Source organism: Nothoprocta perdicaria, unplaced genomic scaffold (assembly GCF_003342845.1).
Source record: "Nothoprocta perdicaria isolate Ctin4 unplaced genomic scaffold, notPer1 scaffold_289, whole genome shotgun sequence".
NCBI lineage: Eukaryota > Metazoa > Chordata > Aves > Tinamiformes > Tinamidae > Nothoprocta > Nothoprocta perdicaria.
The window spans coordinates 268,500-280,635 of record NW_020455520.1 but is presented as its reverse complement, the minus strand read 5'-3'; the positions used below and the strand labels follow the sequence as shown (position 1 = coordinate 280,635).

At 47.9% G+C, this 12,136-nt stretch overlaps 1 protein-coding gene across 4 annotated transcripts in view; it reads right to left on the bottom strand.

Annotated features, from left to right (window-relative positions):
* The window catches only part of DGKD (diacylglycerol kinase delta), a 39,274-nt gene that overhangs the window by 3,865 nt on the left and 23,273 nt on the right, over positions 1–12,136 (bottom strand). For 3 of the 4 annotated variants that reach the window (XM_026041585.1, XM_026041583.1, XM_026041584.1), the window contains 14 exons: positions 11,692–11,853; positions 10,804–10,932; positions 10,463–10,559; positions 9,658–9,768; positions 8,881–8,977; positions 8,095–8,202; positions 7,411–7,524; positions 6,869–7,003; positions 4,131–4,282; positions 3,246–3,357; positions 2,987–3,079; positions 2,507–2,626; positions 2,046–2,163; positions 666–796 (listed from right to left, as the gene is read on the bottom strand). In XM_026041585.1, the coding sequence (XP_025897370.1) occupies positions 666–796; positions 2,046–2,163; positions 2,507–2,626; positions 2,987–3,079; positions 3,246–3,357; positions 4,131–4,282; positions 6,869–7,003; positions 7,411–7,524; positions 8,095–8,202; positions 8,881–8,977; positions 9,658–9,768; positions 10,463–10,559; positions 10,804–10,932; positions 11,692–11,853 (1,679 nt within the window). The remainder of the gene's footprint in view (positions 1–665; positions 797–2,045; positions 2,164–2,506; positions 2,627–2,986; positions 3,080–3,245; positions 3,358–4,130; positions 4,283–6,868; positions 7,004–7,410; positions 7,525–8,094; positions 8,203–8,880; positions 8,978–9,657; positions 9,769–10,462; positions 10,560–10,803; positions 10,933–11,691; positions 11,854–12,136) is intronic. The other variant, XM_026041582.1, reaches the window with a different exon arrangement.

Here is a 12,136-nt window from a genome sequence, read left to right as displayed (position 1 = left end):
GCTCCACAGACAACAGTGACACGCAGAATGGGAAGCTGGTCCAAGACACAAAGGAAGATCCAAGAAGCATTCAATGAATGCTACACACCAAGACACAATGATTTTCTTTTGTTATGTGTAAGTCACCGTAATGATCACAATTCTCGTGCATGCAAAGAGCCAGGGTTTTTAATATTCCTCTGCAGAGAGTATCTCTCGATGAAGAGATGAGGAGCTGAGCAATATTGTTATTACTTCAAAAGATTCTCTCCATCTAACAGCCTCATCTAAGACCACGATCATTTGTTCTTTTAACAAAGATGGATCTTTTTGTCCAGTGTACGGTGTAACACGAGACTGAGCACGTTTTGCAAAGATGGTATGTGAGTTGAGAAGTTGAAAACTTCCATTCCAGCATTCAAGTCGAAGCCTCTCAATTGCTGGACTGTTTTACAGCTCCGAGAAGCTGCGGCTGAGCTCACAGGGAGTCTCTCAAACTAGCTGCTCTACCTCCCTGCCATTAAACACCAGCTGATATGAAATGGTGATTAAATAAAATGAGGCGACAATGAACTCATTCAGGTGGCACGTGGAATGAGCAGTGGTAGACCACTTCCAAGCACATTCAGCACAGAAGGTCATGCAGATGCAGCCGGCTATTTCTGATGAGCTGATGGTGAAAGTACCTTGAGATCCCTCCGTTCGAGGTGCAGGAGCTCAGAGCCCCGGACGTCATGCCGGATGAAGATATCCTTATACTCACACAGACTGAGATGCTCAAGCCAGGCCGCAACCTCCTCCGTTCCCCACAGGTGAACTGTTAGAGATGGAAAAGCAGGAGTGCATTGAGTACCCAGAACCCCAGAGGAGACAGAGCGAGATGAGGACACCAGCAGCACTCAGTGCCACAGAGGGAGGGCAAGCAGCACCACAACCCCGAATCAAGGGGAGGCCAAGGACTGGGGACACAGCCTACAGTCTCAAAGGAAGAAGGACAGATTGAGATTAGAGTTTTTTTTCTCTTAAACAGAGGCTAGCTGCACTGATTCTGGGGCTAAGCATGCTTGCTTGGATGGGCCTGGATATACTTGGTAAGTTTAGGCCCATGCCTAACAGTAAATTTGCTGGTATCACTCTGTGTGACAACACAGAGTCATAAAATACTTCGCTAGGAACAAACACGTGTTAGTTTGCCCTTCTGTACAAAAACTTGTGCTCGGCAAGCAAAATGGCAGCCTCTCCTCCTGAAGTCCACGGGAGAGAGGAAGAGTGTCAGCTTCTTGCACAGCCTCTAAATAAGAGAAAAATAAGGTCCCAAGTTCTGGGAGGCAGTAAGTGAGCGGCAATGAGAGACAGGAGGAGACTGTATCCACAGCTCTATGGCAGAGGACAGGACCCAGGAGCCCACAGAACAGCCAGTACCTCTGAATTTTAGGAGTAGAAAGGCTTCATAAATAGAATATAAACCAAAAATCAACTAACCCAGTTGGAGAGAAAGTGTCTTGATATCACTGGCAATTTGTTGATTGACGGCCAGTTTTTATTTACTGACCGGTAGGATTAAAGGTCAGGGTGCACCTGTGATGATGCTGATCCCCAGCCAATTAGACATGAAACTTGATTAAAGCCTGAGGGTGAATCAATGAGAAAAATATCATTAACCATATCACAGAGTATGAGCAGTGAAAAGACTGGAGTTATGCGGACTTGGGCCCCACAGTCGTATGGATACCTGAAAGATCAGAATCCTCAAACTCACTTCCCTAAGCATCCCCTAAGATATCCCAGGAAATGTCCAGCGATCGGTGGGATCATTCAGAGGGTGGCTCCTGTTTCTGCTCAGGAACAGCTGCTTAGTGCTGGGGATCTCGACTCAGACAAAACAGAGCAATAAGCTACTTTGCCRTGTGAGAAAGACAGACTAGACCTCTGAGAAAAGGCAGATGCAATGGACACAGAAGAGGGACAGAACATGTGAGGGAACAGACAGCCAGACGGAGAGCGGGTGGTGGTGTGACCACACTGGGGTGATGAACAGAAACACCGGGAATGAGCAGGCTTGGTACCCGGCAATCCCATGCTACTATGAGTCTCCTTATTTTTGTTGTTCTTCTCCTTTTTAAACTTGGTCACCAGCCGAAATTTGCCACTGCGGCTGCGTTTCGAATAATCCAGCATCTGGTTCTGCAGGAACACAAGGGAAAAGGMACGTCACCAAACACCACTTCACTGCAACAGCCCAAGAGCAGCAAGTACCCTCTCACTTAGCTCCATGACCTTGTAAGAGAGGAAAAAAATATCTAAACTCTTTCGGATCAAGATGGAGAAGGAAAAAGAGGGAGAAAGCTGATCCCACGTCAGTCAAGAGACCTTAGCAGGAAATTACTTTCTTTAGCCCCAGGGAGTTGAGTTTCCTTCTCAACGAATTTTTCTAACATCTGCTGCATATTCACAGGAAGTGAAACACTCACAGCCAGCTAGCAAAAAAAGAGAAGAGCTAAGGAAATAGAGCTTTGGCCTTCCTCACCTCCTCATCACAGGGCTCCATGAGCTGCCACAGCCAAGGGATGTCTGCCAGCTTCCTTAGCTGGAGGTCCATGTCTGCCAGGGCTGCTTGGAGCTGCTCTTTCTGTGGGGGATCCAATTGCTGAAATTGCAGAAATGGAAACAAAGGAGTTAAAAAACACGGTGGAACACACAGGGAGGCCCCTGCTTGGAAACTCCTAGCGAACAAAGCAGCTCTCCTTTGAAAAAGGACATGCACGACAGGCCCTCTACCCAGACACTACCATGTTAAACTCACATTTTCTGAGCCCCACCTCCGAGCAAACTGCTTGACGGGCCATCACACCTGTGCAGCAACCCATCCTAATTCCCCAAAAGGTAACATTTAAACTGACTTGTTGTGAAGACAAAGACGACCAAGACCAGCAAGATGTCGTTTGCCAAGGTCACAGCAGAAGARAGGAAGTGAGGGGCTGCTTCACTCCCACTCTGTGCTTCTTACCAGAGCCATCTTGCCTGCCAGCAGCAGCTCTGTCTCATTATGCAGGGCTTTCACATTGTTCACCATCTCTACAACGAGGCTGCAGTTCAGACCCTGTGGGGAAGCAACATGTGCATAAATAAAGTCCAGGAATGCAGAGGTCTGGGCAGTAACAAGGACAAAGTCTTAGAGAAGCATGGCCTACTGCTAGTCAATCAGAAAGGAGAACCAAGAGCTGTGGCACAAGAACAAAATGAGAGATGCCAAGTGAGTGAAATACCTCTGTAGACTTGGATTTAGCGTAGACTTTGTCCATAGACTTGGAGCTGGCATTGACAGCATGGGCAAGCTCCTGTTCCATGTCCTGGTAGGACTGTGCTATTTCCCGAATGCTAAAGAGAGAATTACAGATTAGGTCAGCATACGCTCAAGGGAAGAGATCTCTCTGCAGTGAACCTCTCCCCTTCACACCCACATGAGTGACGAGAGCAGGGCGAGGAGGAGCTCAGCCTTCAGCAAAGCAGGGCCGTTCTGCCTGCCACAGCGAGCATGCGCAGGCAAAGCACGCAGACCTCACGCCGACAACTCCAGTGCTTGTTGCAGTTCTGCACGTGACGGGGGGCCAGTTTAAAATAGGACCTAGAAACTCGAGTATGACCACTGTGATCTGAAAGGCAGCTGCACACACAGCAGTTCAATGAACACCTTCTTGATGTGAATCTGGGCATTTCCTCTTAAAGGCAAGATGCCCAAATAAAGGATGCGCAGATGAGCGCACAGTGGTTTATTTCACAAATCTCTGTGGGCATCACGGTTAAAAGTYCCTAACTTGTCATCTGAGTTTACAGTTCCCAGTGACTGTGTTACAGTCCTGATAAAAACCACTGATGTCCAAAGCTATTAATCTTTAGAGATTAAAGGATCCTCGTTTGCTCATGGAAGTTGAACTAAAAGCCATGAACGACCCACAAAAGTTTGTCTGACTTCAGACAGAGAGCTTCACGCAGCTGGGGCAGTGCACAGCGACGGAACGCCGCTCTCAGACACAGGGACCAGCTCTGCAGCGGGCAGGGCTGAGGAGAAACTTCAGCAGGAACAGGGAGCAGGACAAGGACTCGAGGCACCCACGGAGGGCTCTGTCCACGAAAAGGAAATGGAGTCCCACCTGTGGATCAGAGCACCTGCAGCCTGGCCAAAGCGGTTGATCTGGGTGGACTCTTCTTCAGACATGATCTCTGGTTGCAGAGAGAAAGAGGAGGGTCGGGACAACTCACACTTCTGTTTGTCCTCCCAGGACTTCAGGGTACTCTCAAACGCCTAAAAACACAGCAAGCAAACTCTAAGAAACCTTGTAAATCTCCCAGAAAAAAACGGCCTGTGAGAGCCTGTGCCCGCAGAGCTCTGGGTCTGAACAACTCCCACTGCGGGACCTGGCTGTTCATCTGCTTGTAACCGCCAACTTCAGCCTCTTGGGCTGAAGCTTTCAAGGCCACACATGCTTACCTTGGTTTAAGCTTAAGTCTAAATTTAGCCAAAGTGGCTAGGCTGATTCTGAGAACCAGACTAGCAAAAGCCACCAAATCAGTCAGCCTTTTCTATGGCCAACTGCATCACCTCTATGCTTTGCAGCAGAAATCTTAAATCTGATGTTTACCCAAGAAGTACCTTTTGTTACTCAGTAAAAATCCACCTAATTTGGCTGCTACAAGTTTTGGTGGACGGTGGAGACAGTGAAGAATGCATTACTGCACACCTCTTGTGTGCATGGCATCTTCAGAGCTGGAAAAGACTCCTCCTTATGCAGGAATACCTCTCTAGAAATCGATCCCAAACTCAGAGCTGGGACTTGCCTCACCTGCACCCTTACTGATATTCCTGCTGGCACTGCCCAGTGGTGCAAAACAGAYCCAGAGCAAAAAGCATCAAAACTAGATCTGGTGAGAATGAGAACAGAACACAAAGCCTCAGGGCAGGGAGAGAGGGATCAGTGAGAGGGAGAAATGCAATAAGGATAATCTAGACACGAGAAGTGGCTGGGAGAGAGGAAAACAAACAGGAAAAGGAATTCAGAGAAGATGAGGAAGAGAAAAAGAGTGTGTAAAGCATCTGTGGAAAAAGGCATGCGCAGGGAGCCAGAAAATGAGACTGCCAGGAACAGTAGCAGCTTGGAAAGTCAAAGGAGATGAGTACAGGGGTATAGACTAGGTAAGGGGAGCAGGGCTAAGGGGCAAGGAGCACAGGAGCCAGTGCCTACATGAACAACACTGCCCAGGGGAAGATCCCAGGTTTGGGGATACATCATTCTTCCGAGTCTGAAGAAAAACAACCTGTGAAGCCCTGTGCTGAAGTGAATCACTTCCCCTGGTGCTGCACAAAGCCAAGCTGTCAGCTCTGAACAAGCTGTGTGCTGGTATCAGCCCTGCTGATGACCCATCAGTAATCCAGATGAGGCCACACGAGAGAATTTGGAGTTTCCACTTACATGAAGGAAACTAAATACCCCAAACCACTTTAGAGGGATTTTACAGAAGACACGAGGATCGTGCACTCAAAGAGAGGGCCCCACTTCCCTTCCTGCATAGGAGACTGTGCCCTGGGAAGGCCGTGGTGTGCAGCAGGTGACAGCCAGCCAGAAAGATGAGGATAAGCCTGTGCTGAAGGAAGAAGCTGAGTTCTGCTCTCCCTGACTGGGAGCTGTTCCCCACTGGCAGTGGGCGGCTGCAGAACAGGGCGTGCAGGCAAGGAGGGGCAGGGGGACACAGCCACGGCCTCGGCTGCCCCAGCGCCCACACAGCCCCGGCACCAGGCACTTGGGTCCCCCCTACATTCCCTCTCCCTCTCCTTTTCTCCATCCACATTCACAGCAGGATCTCTGTTCCACTCTCCTGGCCATCTCCTTCCGTCACCTCCCCTCGACACACTGTGACCATGCAAAAGATCTCTGTCTCTCCAAGTATTTTTTTCCATGTGAAAATCTGCTCATTGTTTCTGTCTTCTCCGTAACACACACCAGTACCTTCTGTTCTCTCCCAGCCGATGAGGTCTTGGGAATTTCCTTGTCCTACCTTGACAGGGGCTTTAGAATCCCCAGTCTTTTCTTTTTCCCACCATTATATTTCCAACTTGTTCCTCGTGCCTAAACCTGTAGGACTATTTTCCCTTTTTCTTTCCCCCTCTCTGTTGTTCTCTGTTTCTTGTATTTGGGAGCTGCGTCCTTGGCAGCAGGATTTTGGTGTGCTCTGCAAGCTGGGTAGGGGAGTGTTATGCTGGGAAGTAGTAAAAAATGCTACCAGCAAAWTGCTGATCCAGACAGGAGTACAGAGTTAGAAGAAACATAAAGCCTGTGTCACAGCAAGGCATTTGTCCTTTCYTTTGGTCACCACCATCCAGTAACATGCTAACACAGCAAGAAAACTTCCTTAGGTGTTGGTACTGTTCAGATATATTTTAAAACTATGAGAAGAGACGAGACACAGCTCTGCTGCATGGGGCATGAGATGTTGCTTTGCTTGGTCTATGAGTTATAAGCTACATGCTGAACAATGAGGAGAAATAAAAAGTCCTGAATAGCTGACCCTGGACAAACTGCAGCGCTCAGCAAGGCAGGCATCACTTGGGAAGACCAGCATGCAAGCATATTAAGAAACACTGCCACAAAGCACCTAGGAAAGCAAGTAAATAAGCTTGCCAAAACAACCTTAAGGATATTATTTCCCAAGTAGTGAAGGCAAATTTAACCATGCTCTTTCCAAAAAGGTTTGAGGAGTGTCAAAAAAGATACCTTTTACCTCCACAAAGATGAGCTTTCCTGTAGCCTAGATCCAGCCATTGCCACACTCTCTGGGAATATATGGTATCAAAGCACCTATGTGTACCACCCAGTGCACCTAAGGCTGCTCTTACCCTGTCGCGGGTCAGTGTCTGCGCCCTGTTCTTGTGAACAATCCARATATAACCTGGAGGTTGGATCCAGGCTTCCCCATCCACTTGCACAGGAACTCCCTCTTCTCCCAGGATTGCTATCTTCACAGTCCGACACTGCAAGGAGTGATTGCATTAGAGAAGCTCTAAAACATAAATCTTCCCAACCCATGAGCCAATCTCTTTCTTTCCAAAGCACTTCCCCAGGTTCTGTAGCTCTGGTGCTTCTGGAGCCCCACATGTCTACATGGCAGGACAAGCCTCACCTTGTGCAGCAGGAACCCTGGGATAAGTCTCCAGACTAATCTATATTTCAATAGCTGTGGACTAACTCCCACCACAGTGAACACTAGCAAACAATTCCATGTGACAAAGAGCCTGTGAACATATTAATCTTCAATGCTGTTGGATGCTCTCCCATGGACAAAACAGAGCACAAAGGAGGGCTTTCCTAACCAAAACCAGCAAAAAGGCCACAAGCTAGAGATGGGGAGGTAAGGAGTGCTCACAAAAGCAGCTGCTACCTGTGCAATCCGGTGATGCTGCAGGTTTATCACTCGGGATACTGCCATCTGCATGCTTCCGAACACTGCTACCACCTCCAAAATCTTGTCGTCAAAGGAGGGGGCTGTAAAAGTCTGCCAGGTACAAGGGAGAAGAGTTCAGTTCATATGCAGCTCTTAGACAGGTTTCCTTTCCTGCCTACGGATGGAGATTTGGCTGTCAGCTTTCACTTATACTGTTCATTCTGTATAAAATTAACWGTGAAGTGAGAATGTGAAGATTTGCAGTGACCTAGGAAGGAGAAAAAGGAGCCTCGATATTCCCACGGTGCTTCCACTGGCAGCTAAAATATAATCCAAATAAAAAGCCTGATTTATTCTTATGAAAGTAGGCACTCATGTCAAAAGATAAGTGCCAATAAGAAAACATTTTGACTGGATATAACTCCCTTTGCCTTCAAAGAGGCAAAATTTTGAGGTTTTCCAGGGACAGAAAGCCAATCTACAGCRCTTCTTGCAGTTCCAAATGCCTAGGACAGCACCTGGTTCCTTCCTGAATCACTGCAGATTGCATAGGTATGAAGCTGCTGCTTTGCAGTATCCTATCCATTTCAGAGAGAAGCATGCAGACAAGTCCTCAGCCCTTCTCTTCCAAGCAGAGATCTTAAGGACTATGACTCTGGGATTGCTTTACAAAATACTCACATCATCTTCTTTGGTACCTCCCCAGAAGTTTGTGCCTCCTGCGTAGCTGGGAATGTTGAGTACAGCAATTCCTTGGAGACTGGGCAAAGGGATCGGTCTCCCATCGCACTACACAGAGCAGAAGACAACACTACTCTCAGCATGGCAGGAGAGAGCCTCCCCAGCCACAGCATTGGCTCTAAGAACAAGAAACAGCCTGCCTATTTATAATTTACTCTTAGTGTAAAAGAGCAGAGGAATCTATCCATYCAGGTCTCACGAACCACCTCTCCTCCAAAAGTGGGCACACCCGAGAGACTCAGCAACACTTTTTGCTTTATTCTCCCAAAGACAAGAATAAAACTCCTGAAACATCTGTGCAATGGGCTGTGACAAGAGTCTCCTCCTGCAAACTGGCGGCTTGGGCTGCAGGTTGGACAGACAAGGACATTTCCTTTCCAGTTTGATCCACACCATAACGTAGTCAAAACAACAGCTCTCCACTGCACCTACTGTCTAAAATGCCACGTTTGCATGAGACACCACAGGTAAGAATCTTGTCTATTTTTAATGACCAGTTTGAGATAATTAATACCTCTTAACAGGGCTGTGTAGAGACTGCAAGTATCTTCCAGCAACAGAAACAGCCACTTTCAGCTAGCTCAGGGTGAGACAGAATAATAGTGCAGGTAAGAGAAACACCCTAAGGTCAGAAGTAGTATCACGATGTCCAGGTCAAAGTGCCTGAAGGAAATGCAGTTACATATCCCAGTTTCAGCAACAGAAAGGCACACTGAAACTCCTCACCTCCAGCAGGACTTTCTGCTCCAGGTTTTTGTATGTTCTGTGCAGCAGCTCCTTCGTCCCTAGTACTCCGTACCACATCATGTTTTTAGTACGACTTCTAAAGGGACAGAACCAGAGAAGAGAAAAAGGCAACATAAAGCATTTACCTTCTCACAAGAAACATTTACCTTTCTTATGGTTAAATAAATAAATAAATAAATAAWTATTTTGGGTATCTCCCGATATCCTACAACGCAAAGGTTCTTTCCTTCCTAACAAACATGCAGATTGCCCCAAGACAGAATGGGTCAGTCTCACACACAAGGTCATCAACAGTGTTTGAAATACCTGCACAAGTAGAGCAAATATAAGGCTATATAAAGGATACTATAGCTGTCCAGCTRTTCAAAGGGTCAAAAATATGGTTAGTCTCAAGGATGAAACTGGTCCCCGTGGCATCCAGGGAGCTGAGATGCAAATTTCTTGTAACTAAACAATAGGCACAAGAAAAATAATCCGAGTGGGATGATCAAGTACATAGAACCAAAGTGCTGAATCCACGCTGGTGTAGCTATTCGAAGCTCTCGCAGCCTCCAAACAGCACAGTGAATCAGTAACACATCAGAATTTCTCTCTTCATCCCAATTTCAAGCCCCCTTGGAAGAGGATTACACAGACAAAATTGGTAATATGCCTACTCAGCACACTTCTCACCATCAGCTTCAAAACAGCCCAGAAACGGAAACTGGCTTCTGTCACTTCTGATGCTAGTCRAGCAAACCCAAGCCATAAACCCACCTGCATTTCTCTGGGTGCTCGTCACGTTTGTTGTTGAAGTCCAAAGAAATCTTTGCATCCAATCCAATTCCGAAGTAGTTATTCATGACACATTTCTCTGTGTAACATTCACTGCCAAACAAAAAGAACAAACTGCCATTTCTTGTGCAGGAATTCTCCCCCCGCCACAGAAACACATCCCGAAGCCTTCGCTTAGGCTACAGAAAACGACCTTGGTCACTGGGGTTATGTAAAAAGCCTCCCTATATATTAGCAATGCCTGTATAGGTGCTACCTACAGASAACCTGACAAATGAGTTCAAAAATGTCAATACCAATCTCAGCGGCACTACACTCCATAAAAAACACATGGGTCAACATCACTGAGTTTTTACTGGTAAGCAGCTTAGCACAATGTTTTGAGAATCATTTCACATCACGCATCTCAGCCATCTCTCCTACCATGGTCTATGCACGAGCTTTCTCTGCCAGMTGTGCTGCAGGCTGCTGGTTCTGCCACAATTTATCTTTTGCCCATTCTCCCCATCAGAAACTGGAGTCATCTCTGCGCGCTGGGAGAAGACTGAACTGGATTTCATTCTGTCACCAACGGCCTAAAAACCCTCTACAACGAACCAGACGCCTCCCTGCACGTTCAACCCATAATCTGATCCTCACTGGCACTCAGCATGTGAGAATTCGTTGACATATTCTGGATGCTGCTGTCCCTTATCTAGCTCTCCATGCAACTCTGCTTCTCAGAGCAATGAACTGATGCTGAGGCTCCCTCAGAAGCCTGGGCCTTCACCACCCAGGGCATACTCACAGATTTTCAGGCTCAGAGTTAAAGGGATCAGCATGAATCAGTAAGCGGCTGATGACAGAGCTCCCAGGCAAAGACCCAGACATGCCAGCACGGATATCTACGGGAAAAGGGACAAGGGGAAGAGAGTGATAACAATAAGCAGAAAAGAGGCAGTTTCARTTTCACGAGACTCCTGTCTTTCACTGTCCAAGGCAACAGCCAAAACCACACAGCAGCTCCTGTGCGCACGGGTGTGTCAGAGAGACCCAGCTCATGGTTTTGCAGGGAGACTTGAGGCTGTGCTGCCGTCACCCACAGTCCAGTTGGCCGCCCGGCTGGGAAGCGGTGGGTGTTGCACTCACTTGGGTAGAGGATCTTTGTGTTCAGCATTGGCAAGTTGTCCCGGTTTCCTGTCTGGGGAGGAAGAGAGGCAGAGCTGCCCAGCGACAAACTTCCTTTGTTTATGAGCCTTTCGCAAGGAGACTTGGACACTGAAAAACACAACACAAACAGCCCTGTTGACAAACATAGCGCGCGACGCAGGCCGGAACGCCCCAGCATGACCCAGCAGCAGCAACAAGGCTGGGGAATCACTCAGCAGCAAAACACGCCAGGCACCATAAAACAAACTGCTGACAAGACCAGTCTTTACGAGTTAGAGATGTGGCATATGTGCAGCCGGGAAAGCTCGCACTCCGGAGGCACAGAAATGTCATATGCAAGGATCAGAAATGGAGATGAGGAAAAGCTGGTGTCAAGCAGCACAACAGAGAGGCTATTTGGCTCCCAGCATACACTGTTAAGTTCCAAATGTACTTGCAGTGACAGGGATCGCTAGCAAATTACTCACTCAACACAGTTATTAAAGCAAACTGTATTCCATTTTCTGTCATCTGCAATGGATGGCAAGGAGCTTACAGCGAAATGACAAAAAAAAAAATGGATATCCCTGGACCATCCTCATCCAAGCACTGAAAGCCAAGAAACTTAGATTACTGACTAGGAGAAAACCTCAGAATCCTTAGTTTCACGTGCCAAGGTAACAGGCCAGCCATCAAAGAGGTGGAAAAAAAGCTGTAGGCTTGAGCCCAGAAAACGTGCTGGACACGGCATCCGAGGCGAAAAACAATCATGCAGAAACTAGAGAAAAGCAGAAGGTGGAAGGTGCTGCCTGCAACACTGCCCTCATTTCTGCCCCAAGGAGGGCAGCTGCTTGCAGAGCTCCGCACGGCACCATCCCAGCGCGGTACCTTTCCGCTGGCTCCTGCCCTTGGACACGCCGCAGCTGCTGCTGTGCGACGACTGCAGCGAGATCTTGTCCTCGTTCCGCAGCTCCTTGCTCTCCTCAGGGGCCGAGAGGCTGAGGAGGAAGCCCTCCTGCTCCTGCGTCTGGGCGTTCTGCTCATCCACAGCTGTACGGGCAGAGGAACAGCGAGTGCTTCCCAGCTCCAGCAACAAGAGACACCCCSCACTGACATAAGACAAGGATGCTCTAAAGGCCCTGACTCCCTACAGAAATAAACAGGAGTAACCAGGAGTTTTCCTGTGCCATCTATCTCAGCTACAGCCTGCTCTGGAGAACTTCTGTAATGGGGCTGGCTTAGTCCCCAGCTCTCTCTGCTGACATATTTAGCATGTTCTGGCTGTGAATAGAAGTGCCCAACTCTAAYACGAGGGGTACTCAGGCTGAGCTGT